Source organism: Vicia villosa, linkage group LG5, assembly GCF_029867415.1.
Source record: "Vicia villosa cultivar HV-30 ecotype Madison, WI linkage group LG5, Vvil1.0, whole genome shotgun sequence".
In the NCBI taxonomy this organism is placed as follows: Eukaryota; Viridiplantae; Streptophyta; class Magnoliopsida; order Fabales; family Fabaceae; genus Vicia; species Vicia villosa.
In genome coordinates this window covers 145,717,788-145,730,037 of record NC_081184.1, presented here as the reverse complement: position 1 = coordinate 145,730,037, position 12,250 = coordinate 145,717,788, and the positions used below count along the sequence as shown (strand labels likewise).

The window sequence follows — 12,250 nt, the reverse complement described above, 5'->3', positions numbered from 1 at the left end:
CTCCAGGTGATAACCTAGTTTGAGACCGATTAATGATTGAGACTGCACCATTCGCGCTTTGCAGTGATTAACTACCAAGAAAGGTGTGTGCATAGTCCGGTGTTCTGCTAGTGTTTTTCATATTGCCTATATATGTTCATTGTTGTCTCACTGGAGGTCAAAAGTTCATAACTTTTATTTTTTAAGGTTGGCGTTTCTGTTGGTGATGGTATTCCAACTCCACTATGTATTTCATGAAAATAATAATGCCAACAAAATTTAGTGAAAAAAATTTCCATTAATTTGCTCGGTGGCATTACACTTGTGAATTTGAGTAAACTTTCAATATTTATTTAAATAAGAAAAATAATTTAATTCTAATATCACTTAAATTTTAGTAGCATTCTAGGTCCTTGGAATGCGTTCTCACGAGAGGGTTTCAATGGTGTAATCTCTCTTTCCTGTACTAATTCATTTCTAATGCGAACCTTCCCAATTAGTGGCAAGTTTTCCTGTGCTAGCATTTCCCCCTCAAATGTCGGTCCTGCACAACACAAGGTCACTAAGTTGGAAACTTATGGGTTGCTTACTTGTTTTTCTTAACAACAATAACTTGCTTGAATACAACACCCATGAGGACAACAAAGCATCACCTTTTTGTTGAATACATCCAACTATTCTCTGATGGGTTGTGAGTGGTCCTTTTCTTACGGAGAATGTGTCGTTCTCTACCTAAGTTCTCATACTTCAATCGGAATAATGACCTCAATATTGTATGTAAGCCTAAAGGGCGTGTCCCTAGTTCTTGAATGAGACGTAGTTCGACACGAAGAATTACGTATATTGAAGCTCCTCGACCCAATTTCATTAGATCCCTCAAGTCTTCTCTCTAGTCCTCTTAGCAACACTCTTTGGCAACTTCATCTTGCCCATTGGTCTGGTGGTGTTCTACCAACGTAAAATAAAGCTTGAACTTAAGATCTTCTAAGATTTTATTCACATTATTATCAATGAATTGGGTCTCGTTGTCAGTGATAACAGATTAGGGAATGTTGTATATTGCAAGGTTATTTCATTTGAAGAATTTTTTAATGTTGTTCGCGTTGATCTTTGCCAGGGCTTATGGTTAAATTATTTGGTAAATTAGTCTATAACTACAATTGGAAATTTTAGTTACCCCCAAAGCTATTGGGAAAGGGACAAGGATATTCATACCCCATTGGAAGAATGGCCACAATAAAGTCAACATATGAGCTAAGATGTGAGATTGCTATGAACATTCACGTGCCTCTGACATTTCTCACACTTTTTAACGTAAATTTTGGCATCTTGAATCATTAACAACTAATATTATTCGACTATGAGGATCTTTTAGACGAGGACTTTTCTTCCCAGGTGTTGCTTGGATATACCCTCGTGGGCCTAAGCAAGAGCATATGCATCTTCTTCCTCTTCCAAACATTTTAATAAAGGAGTGAACATGGCTCTTTATGTATAGCGTTCCTCCTATGGTTGAATATGAGCACACCTTTCTTTTTACAATGATGATTTTAACAGAGTCGATCGATAAAATTGTAGACCCGATATGTATATATAAGCTACTTTAAGTAATTTATAGTTTAACATATATAATTATCATTTTTCTTCTTCTCAGTTTTCTTCTTATTGTCTTAATTAAAAAAATAAAAAATATATTTTTTAAATATTTTTAATATTATTAAATTAATTCTAGCATCAATTTTATAAAATACTACAAATTCAACTAATAAATTTATTTGTTATCGATTATGATTTATAAACTTGTTGAGTTATTTGTTACCTTAATTCAACAAAGCCTAAATTATATAATTGATTTTTTTAGTTAAATTATTTTACCTATTATATTTTACTAGTTAAATTATTTTATCTATTATATTTTACTAGTTAAATTATTTTACCTATTATATTTTACTAGTTAAATTATTTTACCTATTATATTTTTTTAGTTGTTTCTCCTTCTACTAGAGGAAAGGCTATTTGAGAAAATTTGTGGAGAACTGAATGAATTTTCATGGAGGAATGAGCTGCTATTTATAGGCAAAAAAATTTCTCAAATGAGTGTTATCGCCATCCAGAGAGGCGACTTGGGCCCACACATGACAATTCGCCAGCTAGAGTGGCGACATGGTCCAAAAACAAGTGGGCCCACAGATGAAGAAAATAGTAAAATATAATAGGTAAAATAATTTAACTAAAAAAAATTGAAAAAAAAAGGAATGAGTGTTGTCGCCGGGTGGGTGGCGACTTGGCCCAATTTTTAGACGTTATCGCTAGGCCCACTGGCGAATTCAGTAAGGATGTATTGTTGTCGCCACCCCCCTAACGATAACGTGTTAAAATAGTCAATTTTTTGAACATTTATATATATATATATATATATATATATATATATATATATATATATATATATATATATATATATATATATATATATATATATATTTTGAAAAGTTGGTTATTTTGGATTTTTTTTAAATATGATTATTGATAAAAAAAAATTCACAAAGTTTTACATCATCTTAATATTATACTAATATTAAAAAAAAACATTTTAAAGCAATTTTTATAACTCAAGTCCCATACAAATGAGAGAGTATAAAAGTTCTCTAAGGAAAATAAACAATACCAAACTCAATTAATAAAATTAAATCTTCTATAAAGTTAGTATTGATTAAATATAAATGTGATAGGCTAGCACGTGACAGCATGATTAAGGTTGTCATTAAAATAGAAATTAATCATATTTGCATCACAAACAAGACAAATAATAATTAGTAAGAAATTTTCACAAAAAATAATAATTAGTGAAAAGTAATAAAAGGGATTATAATTATTATAATTATAAAATTAAAATTAGTACATCATAGGATTGTGGAAGTGGACCACAAAAGCATATGACAACATTTGACAGACAACTCCGTTGCTGCATCTTCCTTCTTCACTTTCCACTGTCCTTTCTCTCTCTCTCTGCTCATTCAAAGTTTACAACACTCTCACCATTGCAACCTAAAGCTTCAACTTCAACCCCATAGATAAACGTACTTGCTTGCTTAAGCATAGAGAAACACACAAATCAAGAACATTATGTAAAGATTGCGTTTTTGCTTCATCAACTACAACCCATTTATCAAATATGGATTATGAGAGGATTCAAAAGCCACAGGTTACATTCTATATTTCTCATGTGTTCCGCCACCCCCTTTTGGTTTGATTACAAGTTTTTTTTTTTTTTTTTAACATTTCACTCTTTTCACCAGCGTTATGGAAAATGATATATCAATTTTAAAGTTGTTTACTTTTCTCGACTTTGCTGCAAAGTGTAACACTTCTTTCTGATCTGTTCCTTTTTGGGGTTCTTTCATAATTTTGTTTTGGTCTTATTGGGAACTTGGGTTTGCAGGGTGGTGGAGGATTTTCACCTGGAAAATTGAGAAGCATGCTGTTAGGTGTGGAGAAGAAGAGGAAACAAGAGGAAGAGCTGGATTCTAATTTCACCTTAAGATCTCAACATTCAGACATGGATGAATCTGGTATGCTATTTCATGTGATTTTTGTTCTTGTTTGTTTCCTTGTTAATATAATGCTGCTCTAAATAGTGAATCTTAGATGTTGTTGAGTCTCTCTTAATGCAAGTTTTGTCATAATATGTTGATTTGTTTTTATATAACCATGATATTGAAATTTGAAATCAATGTCATATGTATATGTGTGTGTTTGTTACTCACTTACCATAATAGAATGGCTGGTGTTTCCTATTTCGATTTTGGTAAGCTCACTTTTGTTCGACGTATCGGTTTCAGGTGGCAGCGGTTCTGATCATTGTAAAGATGTAGATGTTGTGAGTGTCCATCCTGAATATTCATCTTCTACCGATCGAACTTGTAGTGTAGAAGAAGATAGCGGTGATCGTATGGCGAAGGCTAATGCAGGATCAGTGGCTTCAAGGAATAGAATTCTAGAAGATCCTTCTTTAGATTACGATAGCGGGTATGATAATATGATGATGTCCCCATCAATGTTTGAATTTCAAAAGGCCGAGCGTGCCCCACCGAGAGTACCTGTGGGGCCATTCTCAAAACCAGCACCATCTAAATGGGACGACGCGCAGAAGTGGATAGCAAGTCCGACGTCAAACAGGCCAAAGACTGCACAGAGTCAAGGGCAAGGTGGGCATGCAGTTCCTCGAAAGGTTGCAGGTCTTGGAAGCCGACAACCTTCGATGAAAGTTGTCGTTGAAGTTCCAGATCAAAGAGAAATTGGTTTAGATGAACCGGATACAAAGCAAATCGATGCAAATCAAACTAAGATGGAAAGTGGAGGACAAAAGTTTGTGAATTGGGAAGACGACCCCTATGCAATTGCAAATGCTTATGGTAAATTTTTCATTTTGGTTTAGAGTTTAGACTACTATACCTAGTTATCACTTGATCATACTCTTTATCTTTTCAAATTTTGATACCAGCGGTTAGTCTCAGCCAGCATAATTCATCGATTGCGGCCCAAAGTGCAACGACATTTGTTCCTCCTCCTTCAACAGCTCGATCTGTATCAATGAGAGATATGGGAACAGAAATGACACCTATTGCTAGTCAGGAGCCATCAAGAACAGGTACACCAGTAGGGGCAACAACACCAATGCTCAGCCCTAATTCTTCCCGGCCTTCTACGCCCACCAGAGCCGCCCCATCATCGACTTTAATTAATGACAATCTGAATCTTAACAAGAATGAATTGTCTGAAAAGGAGCTACAAATGAAAACTAGGCGGGAAATAATGGTCCTTGGGACGCAACTAGGTAAAATGAACATTGCTGCTTGGGCTAGCAAAGAAGAAGAGGACAAGGATGCATCCACTTCACTGAAAACAAAAAATACCGAACAACCAATGAAGAATATCGTTGAAGCTCGTGCAGCAGCATGGGAGGAGGCCGAGAAGGCCAAATATATGGCCAGGTCAGTTTACGCCAGTTATATGAATGTTATCACTATAAACTGTAGTTAAATCCTTAAGTGCGCTAAGTTCTTTGATCTATAGCGATTCAAGATTTTAAAAATTATCATTATTGTTAGTCGCGAGTGAGTACATAATACACGTCTAGAAGATTGTAATTCCTACATAACTCCTTTTAATCATATTGTTGTCGTTCTTCTAATACGGATATAATTATGCAGATTTAGGCGCGAGGAGATGAAAATTCAGGCATGGGAGAATCATCAGAAAGCGAAAACGGAAGCCAAGATGAGAAAAATTGAGGTTTGCATTGTCTGTTAAAATACTGATTTTATTGTTGCTAATGTGGCCGTTTAATTTAGATTTTTGGTACAAACTTTGCACGTTAACTTCCAATCCTGATATGGAAGAATGGACGGCTGAGACTATCAATGCAAAAATCATATGTGTAATCACTGTAAGGAGGTGAACGATGACTGCCGTTTTATGTTTTTGGAGTCTCAGTGTAGGTTAGCCACAACTTAACAACACAAACAGGGGCTCTATTTTACTACGATTTAAGCGTGACAAATATTTTATGAGATTCTATTTAGTCACAGTTAACAACGTTAAATTTTAGACCCTATGCGGTAGACTGTCTTGCACGTTCTCAAAGACGGTCATGTGATTATATTCCCTAAATGTTTACAGGTAGAGGTTGAAAGAATAAGGGGCAAGTCACATGACATGCTGATGAACAAATTAGCAGCTGCAAGGCACAGAGCGGAGGAAAAGCGAGCAGCAGCAGAAGCAGATAGAAACCATCAAGCTGCTAAAACTGAGAAGCAAGCAGACTATATCAGAAGAACTGGTCATGTACCTTCATATTTTTCATTTTCTTTCTGCACTTGGTGCTCTTAATGAGAACCAACCATTCCTTCTTTCTTGTTGATGTTTTGTTTTTATATAGGTGTTCATTTTCTATGTACAAGCATGTTAAGTATATGCTTGTTGTATTTTCCTCATGCTCTAAAATGATACATTTTCTGCATAAGAAATTATCAGTTGGAAAAGTTGCTATTTGTCCAGTTTTGTATTTCATTTTTTTGGTTTCATATTTTTTCCTACAAACATTAATAAAGTCTAGTTTTTTTTTTCTTGTTGATAAAGCTAAACAAGTTAAGGTCTATCTGTTATAGATTAAAATAAAAGTAATTTTGATATAACTAATTTGGAGAGCTTTTTTTAAAGAAAAACATAAATTATGGTTGAAAATGTTTTCAAGCTGAAAAAGTATGCATGTCAAAATTGTTTTTCAGAGTTGATAAAAACGGTGATACTATAAATTGTGTTTCTCTCCTGAGAGTGTGCTCCTCTCAAGGGCTCAGGTTCGAAACCCGCTAGGTACAAATTGCTTATTAGAAAAAAAAATTGTGTTTCTCTCTCTTAAAAAATGAATTTTCTTAAAAGCTAATAAAAATAATTATTTAGTTGGGGAACTGGCTTAATTGGTATTAGTAAGTTTAATATTTTACAGTAATATTTATTTATATTTATGCATTAATGTAAAAGTTAATGGATAATATTTATAAGTCAACAATTTAAAAAAAAATAAAAATTATTATTTTTAGCATAGAAACATTTTCTTTTTAAAATTTACACACAAAAAAAAAAAAAAACTAGCCTTTGTCCTCAATTTATTTAAAGTACAAGGTGTGCCCTAGTTAGACTGCATTTGGGTAATAGTCAATTAATGCAAGCCTAAAAAGGCTCAAACACCATTGAACATGTCGCCCATTCACATGGAAGATGGCACCCTAGATATTGAATATGACACCTCCATAATGGATAAAATAATCAAATATATATTTTTTAAAATGAAATTGTAAAATTAAAATCAAATATTTTGAATAGTATAAGTTTACATTGGATTTTATTCAAAATCATGATAAATCGGATATAAATACATTTAATGCATGTATTTCTATCAAATTTATAAAATATCTGATGTCAAATATCACGTATCATATTGTATTTTTGAACAAATATGATATGAATACATAGGATTATATAATGGATTTGCTAATATATCTAATATAAATGAATGAATTTATATAAAATTTATTATTATATATAATGTGAATGTTTGGGTTTATACGGAATACGTGATTATAACGATAAATGCATACAATATCATACAGTTGTGAAAATTTGGTAGTTGTATGGGTGACACTAGATTCTTACAAAATTAGTTACACAGTTTTTTAATTGTTTGATTAATTTTGTTTCTAGATAGATAAAGAGGAAGAGATGATATCTTCATATCTAGATTGAGCGACATAACATAACATAACATAACATGAACTTAACATAACATTTCATAAATATAACATGATATTTCATCACCAACAGATGGTTTAGGACGTTTCATCATTTTTAGAATATCATTAATTGATCTCGCAAGTGTCATATCCATCTCGATTGGACCTTTAATTTCGTATCGGTGAAATATACTCCACATAACTCTTACATTTGCAACTCAAACTTACTAAACTTCATCTTCCCCTAATTATCAATCGTGGGTGAACGATAGTCGATCTTATCCATTCTTTGATTGTCTGTGTAGTGTAAGAAATTATGCAATTAGAATTTCAGATCTACAAGAGGGGTGTTCTCGATGATCCTACATTTAAAAAAATGTCTTATGTCGTTGAAGTAAACAAATGCAATATATCAATATTAGTTTATTTTGGAGTATTTTTGTTAACAATATTTGAGGCATATTTATATAAGTGTTAAATCATTAAGGACCATACAAAAGTGTTGGTGGAATCACGACCATAAAGAAGTGCATGTGATATCATAAACTAACTTTGTTTTCCCAATGTCTTATTCGCCCCACATATGTTTTTTCCATTCTCTTGCACATTCACCATAATTCTCCCTCCAAAGGTCAGTGACGGACGAGAGACAATGGACAATCAGACTTTAACTTCAATTGAACTCAATAATTATTGTTTACAAAACCAACGACGATGAGTTAATGTCTACTCCCTGACTTAGATGGAGATAACACAAGTGGCAAGATGTGGTGTTAAGATCATGAGACAACGAAATTAATATCACATTACATTTAGAAGCAATAGGACAACCCATATCAAAAATCTTCATTCATTTGTCACGCCCTTGAACTCATATGCAAAAGATTCTTAATGAACCCATAACTTCTAAAACTGTATCGTAGATCAATTTAGAATACAAAACACTGTTGTGAAAAACTTCACCATTTAACTGCGTTTGAACCAAGGACCGTGACATTTCACCCCATTCAAGTAAATCTCCAATAACTTGAAAACCACAATTTTCATCAGCTCACACTTCTACAATATAGTCATGCAAGAAAATAGGAAACTGAGAAAAGTATAGGTGTCTTGATGAGTTGCTAGACAATATACTTGAGCGAGCTGTACTAAATAATCTATTGGACGTTTGACTTTTATGTGAGGCATCAACATGCTCCCAATGTGAAGGATCATGATGCATATCACCCCATTGTCCCATTTTACTTGTTTTGGCTCCATTTTTAGGCTTGAACTTCACATGCAGCGAACATATAGAAGTTGTATATGAATATGTAAGTTCACACACTTTTTTCTTCATTGCCCTATAAGCAACAATATTTAACACGCAATCAAAGATCAAAACCAGATGAAACATATTCAAAAGCTTCATTAAATCACGATGTATGTAGAATATATCACCCACAACATTCGAGTCATCCCTATTTCTGTTATGTAGAATATATCACTCACAACATTCGAGCCATCTTTATTTCTGTTCCAACACAAATACTTCTCATTATGAATTAATTTAAAAAAATGCTGCATTTCCGTGAATGGACCTCTAATAGTAGACCGATATGTAGCTCTTGCTCTATACGTTTGCCTAACACTTGTTAGATTCTCAACATTCATATCTTTCAATGCCCCCATTATGTACCTCATCGCCATGCCATACTTTGTCATGTCATTCACAAACAGTTTATTTTTGAGTTTTAGACAACCAAATATTACATGACCATCTAAATTCTTAGCTAAACCATGGTAGTGAGTATCACATCTAATCTTTATGTTTCATCCCCAACCACTTGGTATATAAATTAGTCTTTTTACTACTCTATATTTATGTAGTCAAATATATAAGTAATTTCAACTTTTTTTTTTATACTTTTATATTACATAAACAAAATTCAAACTAAAAAAGTAATTTATTTTTATTAAAATTCTTATTTAATATTATAAAGTTGTCAATACTTTATTACTAATTTTTTCTTTATTATTGTTTTGTATTCCATTTATAAATTTTATAATTATACGCAATAGAATTTTGAATTCTTTTCTAGTTTTCTTACATTTTTGTTTTCAACTTCTTTTCCCAACTGAAAGACACATAACATAAGCAAAACCGAACTTATTTTCTTCCAACAACCAAGTTGTTTTCTTCAAGAACCCCTTATTCTTATAGCTTCTCAAATACCCATTTGTCAAAACCATTCCTTTTTGCGGTTAAAGTTTCATCTGATGTCGGGTTAGAAGCATGCAAATAAGAAGAAGAGGAGGAAGAGGAACCAACCATATGAAGTAGAGATTGACCAACCTTATGGAATCAAATATGTGAAAGGAAGATATGGTGGAATTTACATTGATTGATGCTATTGCACCTGGTGGATCTGCTGATAAGGCTGGAGTCTTCAATGTTGGTGATCAAGTAATTGCCTCCAGGTTTGTGCTCTTCATTTTATTTTGTAGGTGGTTGTTTGGTATAGCTTTGTGATAGTTATTTGTATTGAAAGCTTAGGGTGTGTTTGGATTGTTTTATTTAAGCTTATATACTTGAATAAAACTGTTTGGAAGGGTTTATAGAAACAGCATATATCACATGTCTTTAAGTTGTTTTCAGCTTATTTTGACATGCTCTCCATGATAGCTTATAAAAAGAGCTTATAGTTTAATGAAAAAATGTTTAAATTTGGTTTATCTTTTGTTATTGAGAATAGCTTATACATAAGTATATTTATGAGAAGTCCTTAATTAAGTTGTTAAGCCAAACATGAACTTATTTGGTCAAGATTGAGCTTATGATTGTGGAGTTTGATATTGCATTAATATTCTTGAGAAAAACCACTTCTTTGAATATATATATATATATATATATATATATATATATATATATATATATATATATATATATATATATATATATATATATATATATATATATATATATATATATATATATATATATATATATATATATATATATATATATATATATATATATATATATATATATATATATATATATTGTAGTACTTTGAGAGTAGTGGTATCATATCATGCTCAAAGCAGGTAATTAGAGGCCTGAAATGTTTGAGATATTACTGAATATGGAAGAACAATGTACACAATTAGCCAAAGAATAGGCTCGTTACTCATCAGAATTCAGAAAAGATATGTTTAGTTTATTGTGTGTGCATTTTCGCAATGTTTCCCTTTTTAGAGCTGAATACATGGATCCGTGAATCACGGTTTCCATTTCTTCACAGGAAAGATAGAAATTGGTAGTTAGTTTACAGATAAGGAGATTATCATAGCCGAGATGAACTCTTGTATATTCAGTAACAAAGTCAGAGAAATTCAAGTAAGTTTCATCAAATTAAAACTACAAAATTGTAATTCTTAAATTTCCAAACCCTATTTTTATATAAGATATTTTATTTTCTAAAGAAAGGTGTCACTACTGTATTTCCATGCGGGATTACAATTGTTTTCATTCCTCAAACTTGTAAAAACTTCAGCAGCAAAACTACTCATGGAAAAATATTTGGAAGTGCGCCGCCGGGGAAATGATTTGAGAGAAGTCTTACGAGTATACAAGTAAGTCTCCACGACTTTCTTTTTGTCCTTAATTGTGTTTTTTAACCTTTTTTGTTCATTTCCTTCATTTATCTTATCCGTGGCATTTCAGAATGGAAGTATAACGTTGTATTTCTTCTAGGAAAGTCAAGAAAAGATGCTTTCCCCGGATAACATAAGAATATGTAAGTAAAACAGTTGTGACATGTACATAACGAAGTGAAATAAGAAAGAAAATAAAATTTGAATGTGGATAACATAAGAATATCTAAGTAAAACAGTTGTAACATGTACATAACAGAGTGAAATAAGAAATAGAATAAAACTTGAATGATGGATAACATAAGAATCTTCAAGTAAAACAGTTGTGACATGTACATAACAAGTGAAGTTTCCGCAACTTGGAAACTGTATTTTCCTCTCCTTAACTTAAAAAGGCCTGTGAAGTTTCATAACTGCAGATTTGCTAACATATAAGAATATAATTTGAAGATCTCTACACTTCCATTTCCTACCTATTAATTCTAAATATTTTCACTTAGTGATTAAGCATCAACTCATTATTCACATTTGACAGCAAAAACAACTTGTAAATTAGCTTGTTGGCTTATAATATTTTCTATGCTAGTGTTCCTAATTAGTAGTTCAAGTGAGCGCCATTTTTATAATAAATAAATAAAAAGCTGATAGTTGTTTTTATGTCCATGTGTTTATATGTAGTGGATAGAACTTTGTTATCGTTTATTTAAACTTTAAACAAAGTCATTTCTAATCATCTCTATATGGTTTCTACAGCTACTTCATAGTCTAGAGGCTCGTGATATTTTTATGGAGATTTTTCTGTTTAACATGCTCTATCTGCTGCTATGGTTGGTGAACTTTTCATATAATTCTTTTTGAATATGACTTTGTTAGTTGTTACAATATCATATTTGCTAAATAAGCTGCCTAACAAAGTTGTTGTTTAACAGAAAATCAGAACTGATCCTGACCTTGCAAATGCTTAATAAGCCACCTAACACCATTGTTGCTTATTGATACTCTAAGCTAAATCAGGCATGCATTTCACTCCTTCTTCATTGGTTTTTGATCATTTTGTTGAATGTATTTACTCTGCGTATAACTTTTTAAATAGATATAATCCTTTTTATATATGTTGTGACTAATTATGTCCAATAATCCATCTATATATGTATTATAACATCAGCCAAAACATTTTTTAGTGTTATAACATTTAAGAAACCATCTCGACATTTTTAACACTGCCGGTTAAGCTATTATTGTTTGTAACAAAGGGTTCTCCTTACATTCCATGTATTTAACCTAATCAATATATTAATAAAGTAATTATATTTTCAAACCGATTCAAGCTGCACTTTCTACACTTG

At 32.0% G+C, this 12,250-nt stretch overlaps 1 protein-coding gene and 1 long non-coding RNA gene across 6 annotated transcripts; both read left to right on the top strand.

The window, feature by feature from the left end:
• The first annotated feature begins 2,902 nt into the window (after window positions 1-2,902).
• LOC131607675 (uncharacterized) lies at window positions 2,903-6,029 on the top strand. 2 transcript variants are annotated; one of them, XR_009285378.1, is made up of 7 exons: window positions 2,903-3,181; window positions 3,419-3,548; window positions 3,819-4,391; window positions 4,481-4,970; window positions 5,190-5,271; window positions 5,379-5,477; window positions 5,659-5,785. XR_009285378.1 is itself a non-coding variant. In XM_058879653.1 (6 exons), exons 1-6 carry the CDS (start codon window positions 3,152-3,154, stop codon window positions 5,866-5,868), a joined length of 1,515 nt encoding a protein of 504 aa, XP_058735636.1. In that variant the 5' UTR covers window positions 2,904-3,151; the 3' UTR covers window positions 5,869-6,029. The 2 variants fall into 2 exon arrangements, 1 of the variants encoding a protein (XP_058735636.1); XM_058879653.1 differs by lacking the exon at window positions 5,379-5,477 and having other exon boundaries at window positions 2,904-3,181; window positions 5,659-6,029.
• Window positions 6,030-9,365: 3,336 nt separating this feature from the next.
• On the top strand, window positions 9,366-11,923 carry LOC131603004 (uncharacterized). 4 transcript variants are annotated; one of them, XR_009284227.1, is made up of 6 exons: window positions 9,366-9,728; window positions 10,553-10,647; window positions 10,805-10,883; window positions 11,005-11,047; window positions 11,658-11,731; window positions 11,834-11,923. It is a non-coding gene; the product is annotated as an uncharacterized LOC131603004 (long non-coding RNA). The 4 variants fall into 4 exon arrangements; XR_009284225.1 differs by having other exon boundaries at window positions 10,975-11,047; XR_009284226.1 differs by having other exon boundaries at window positions 10,734-10,883; window positions 10,975-11,047.
• The last annotated feature ends 327 nt before the right edge of the window (window positions 11,924-12,250 follow it).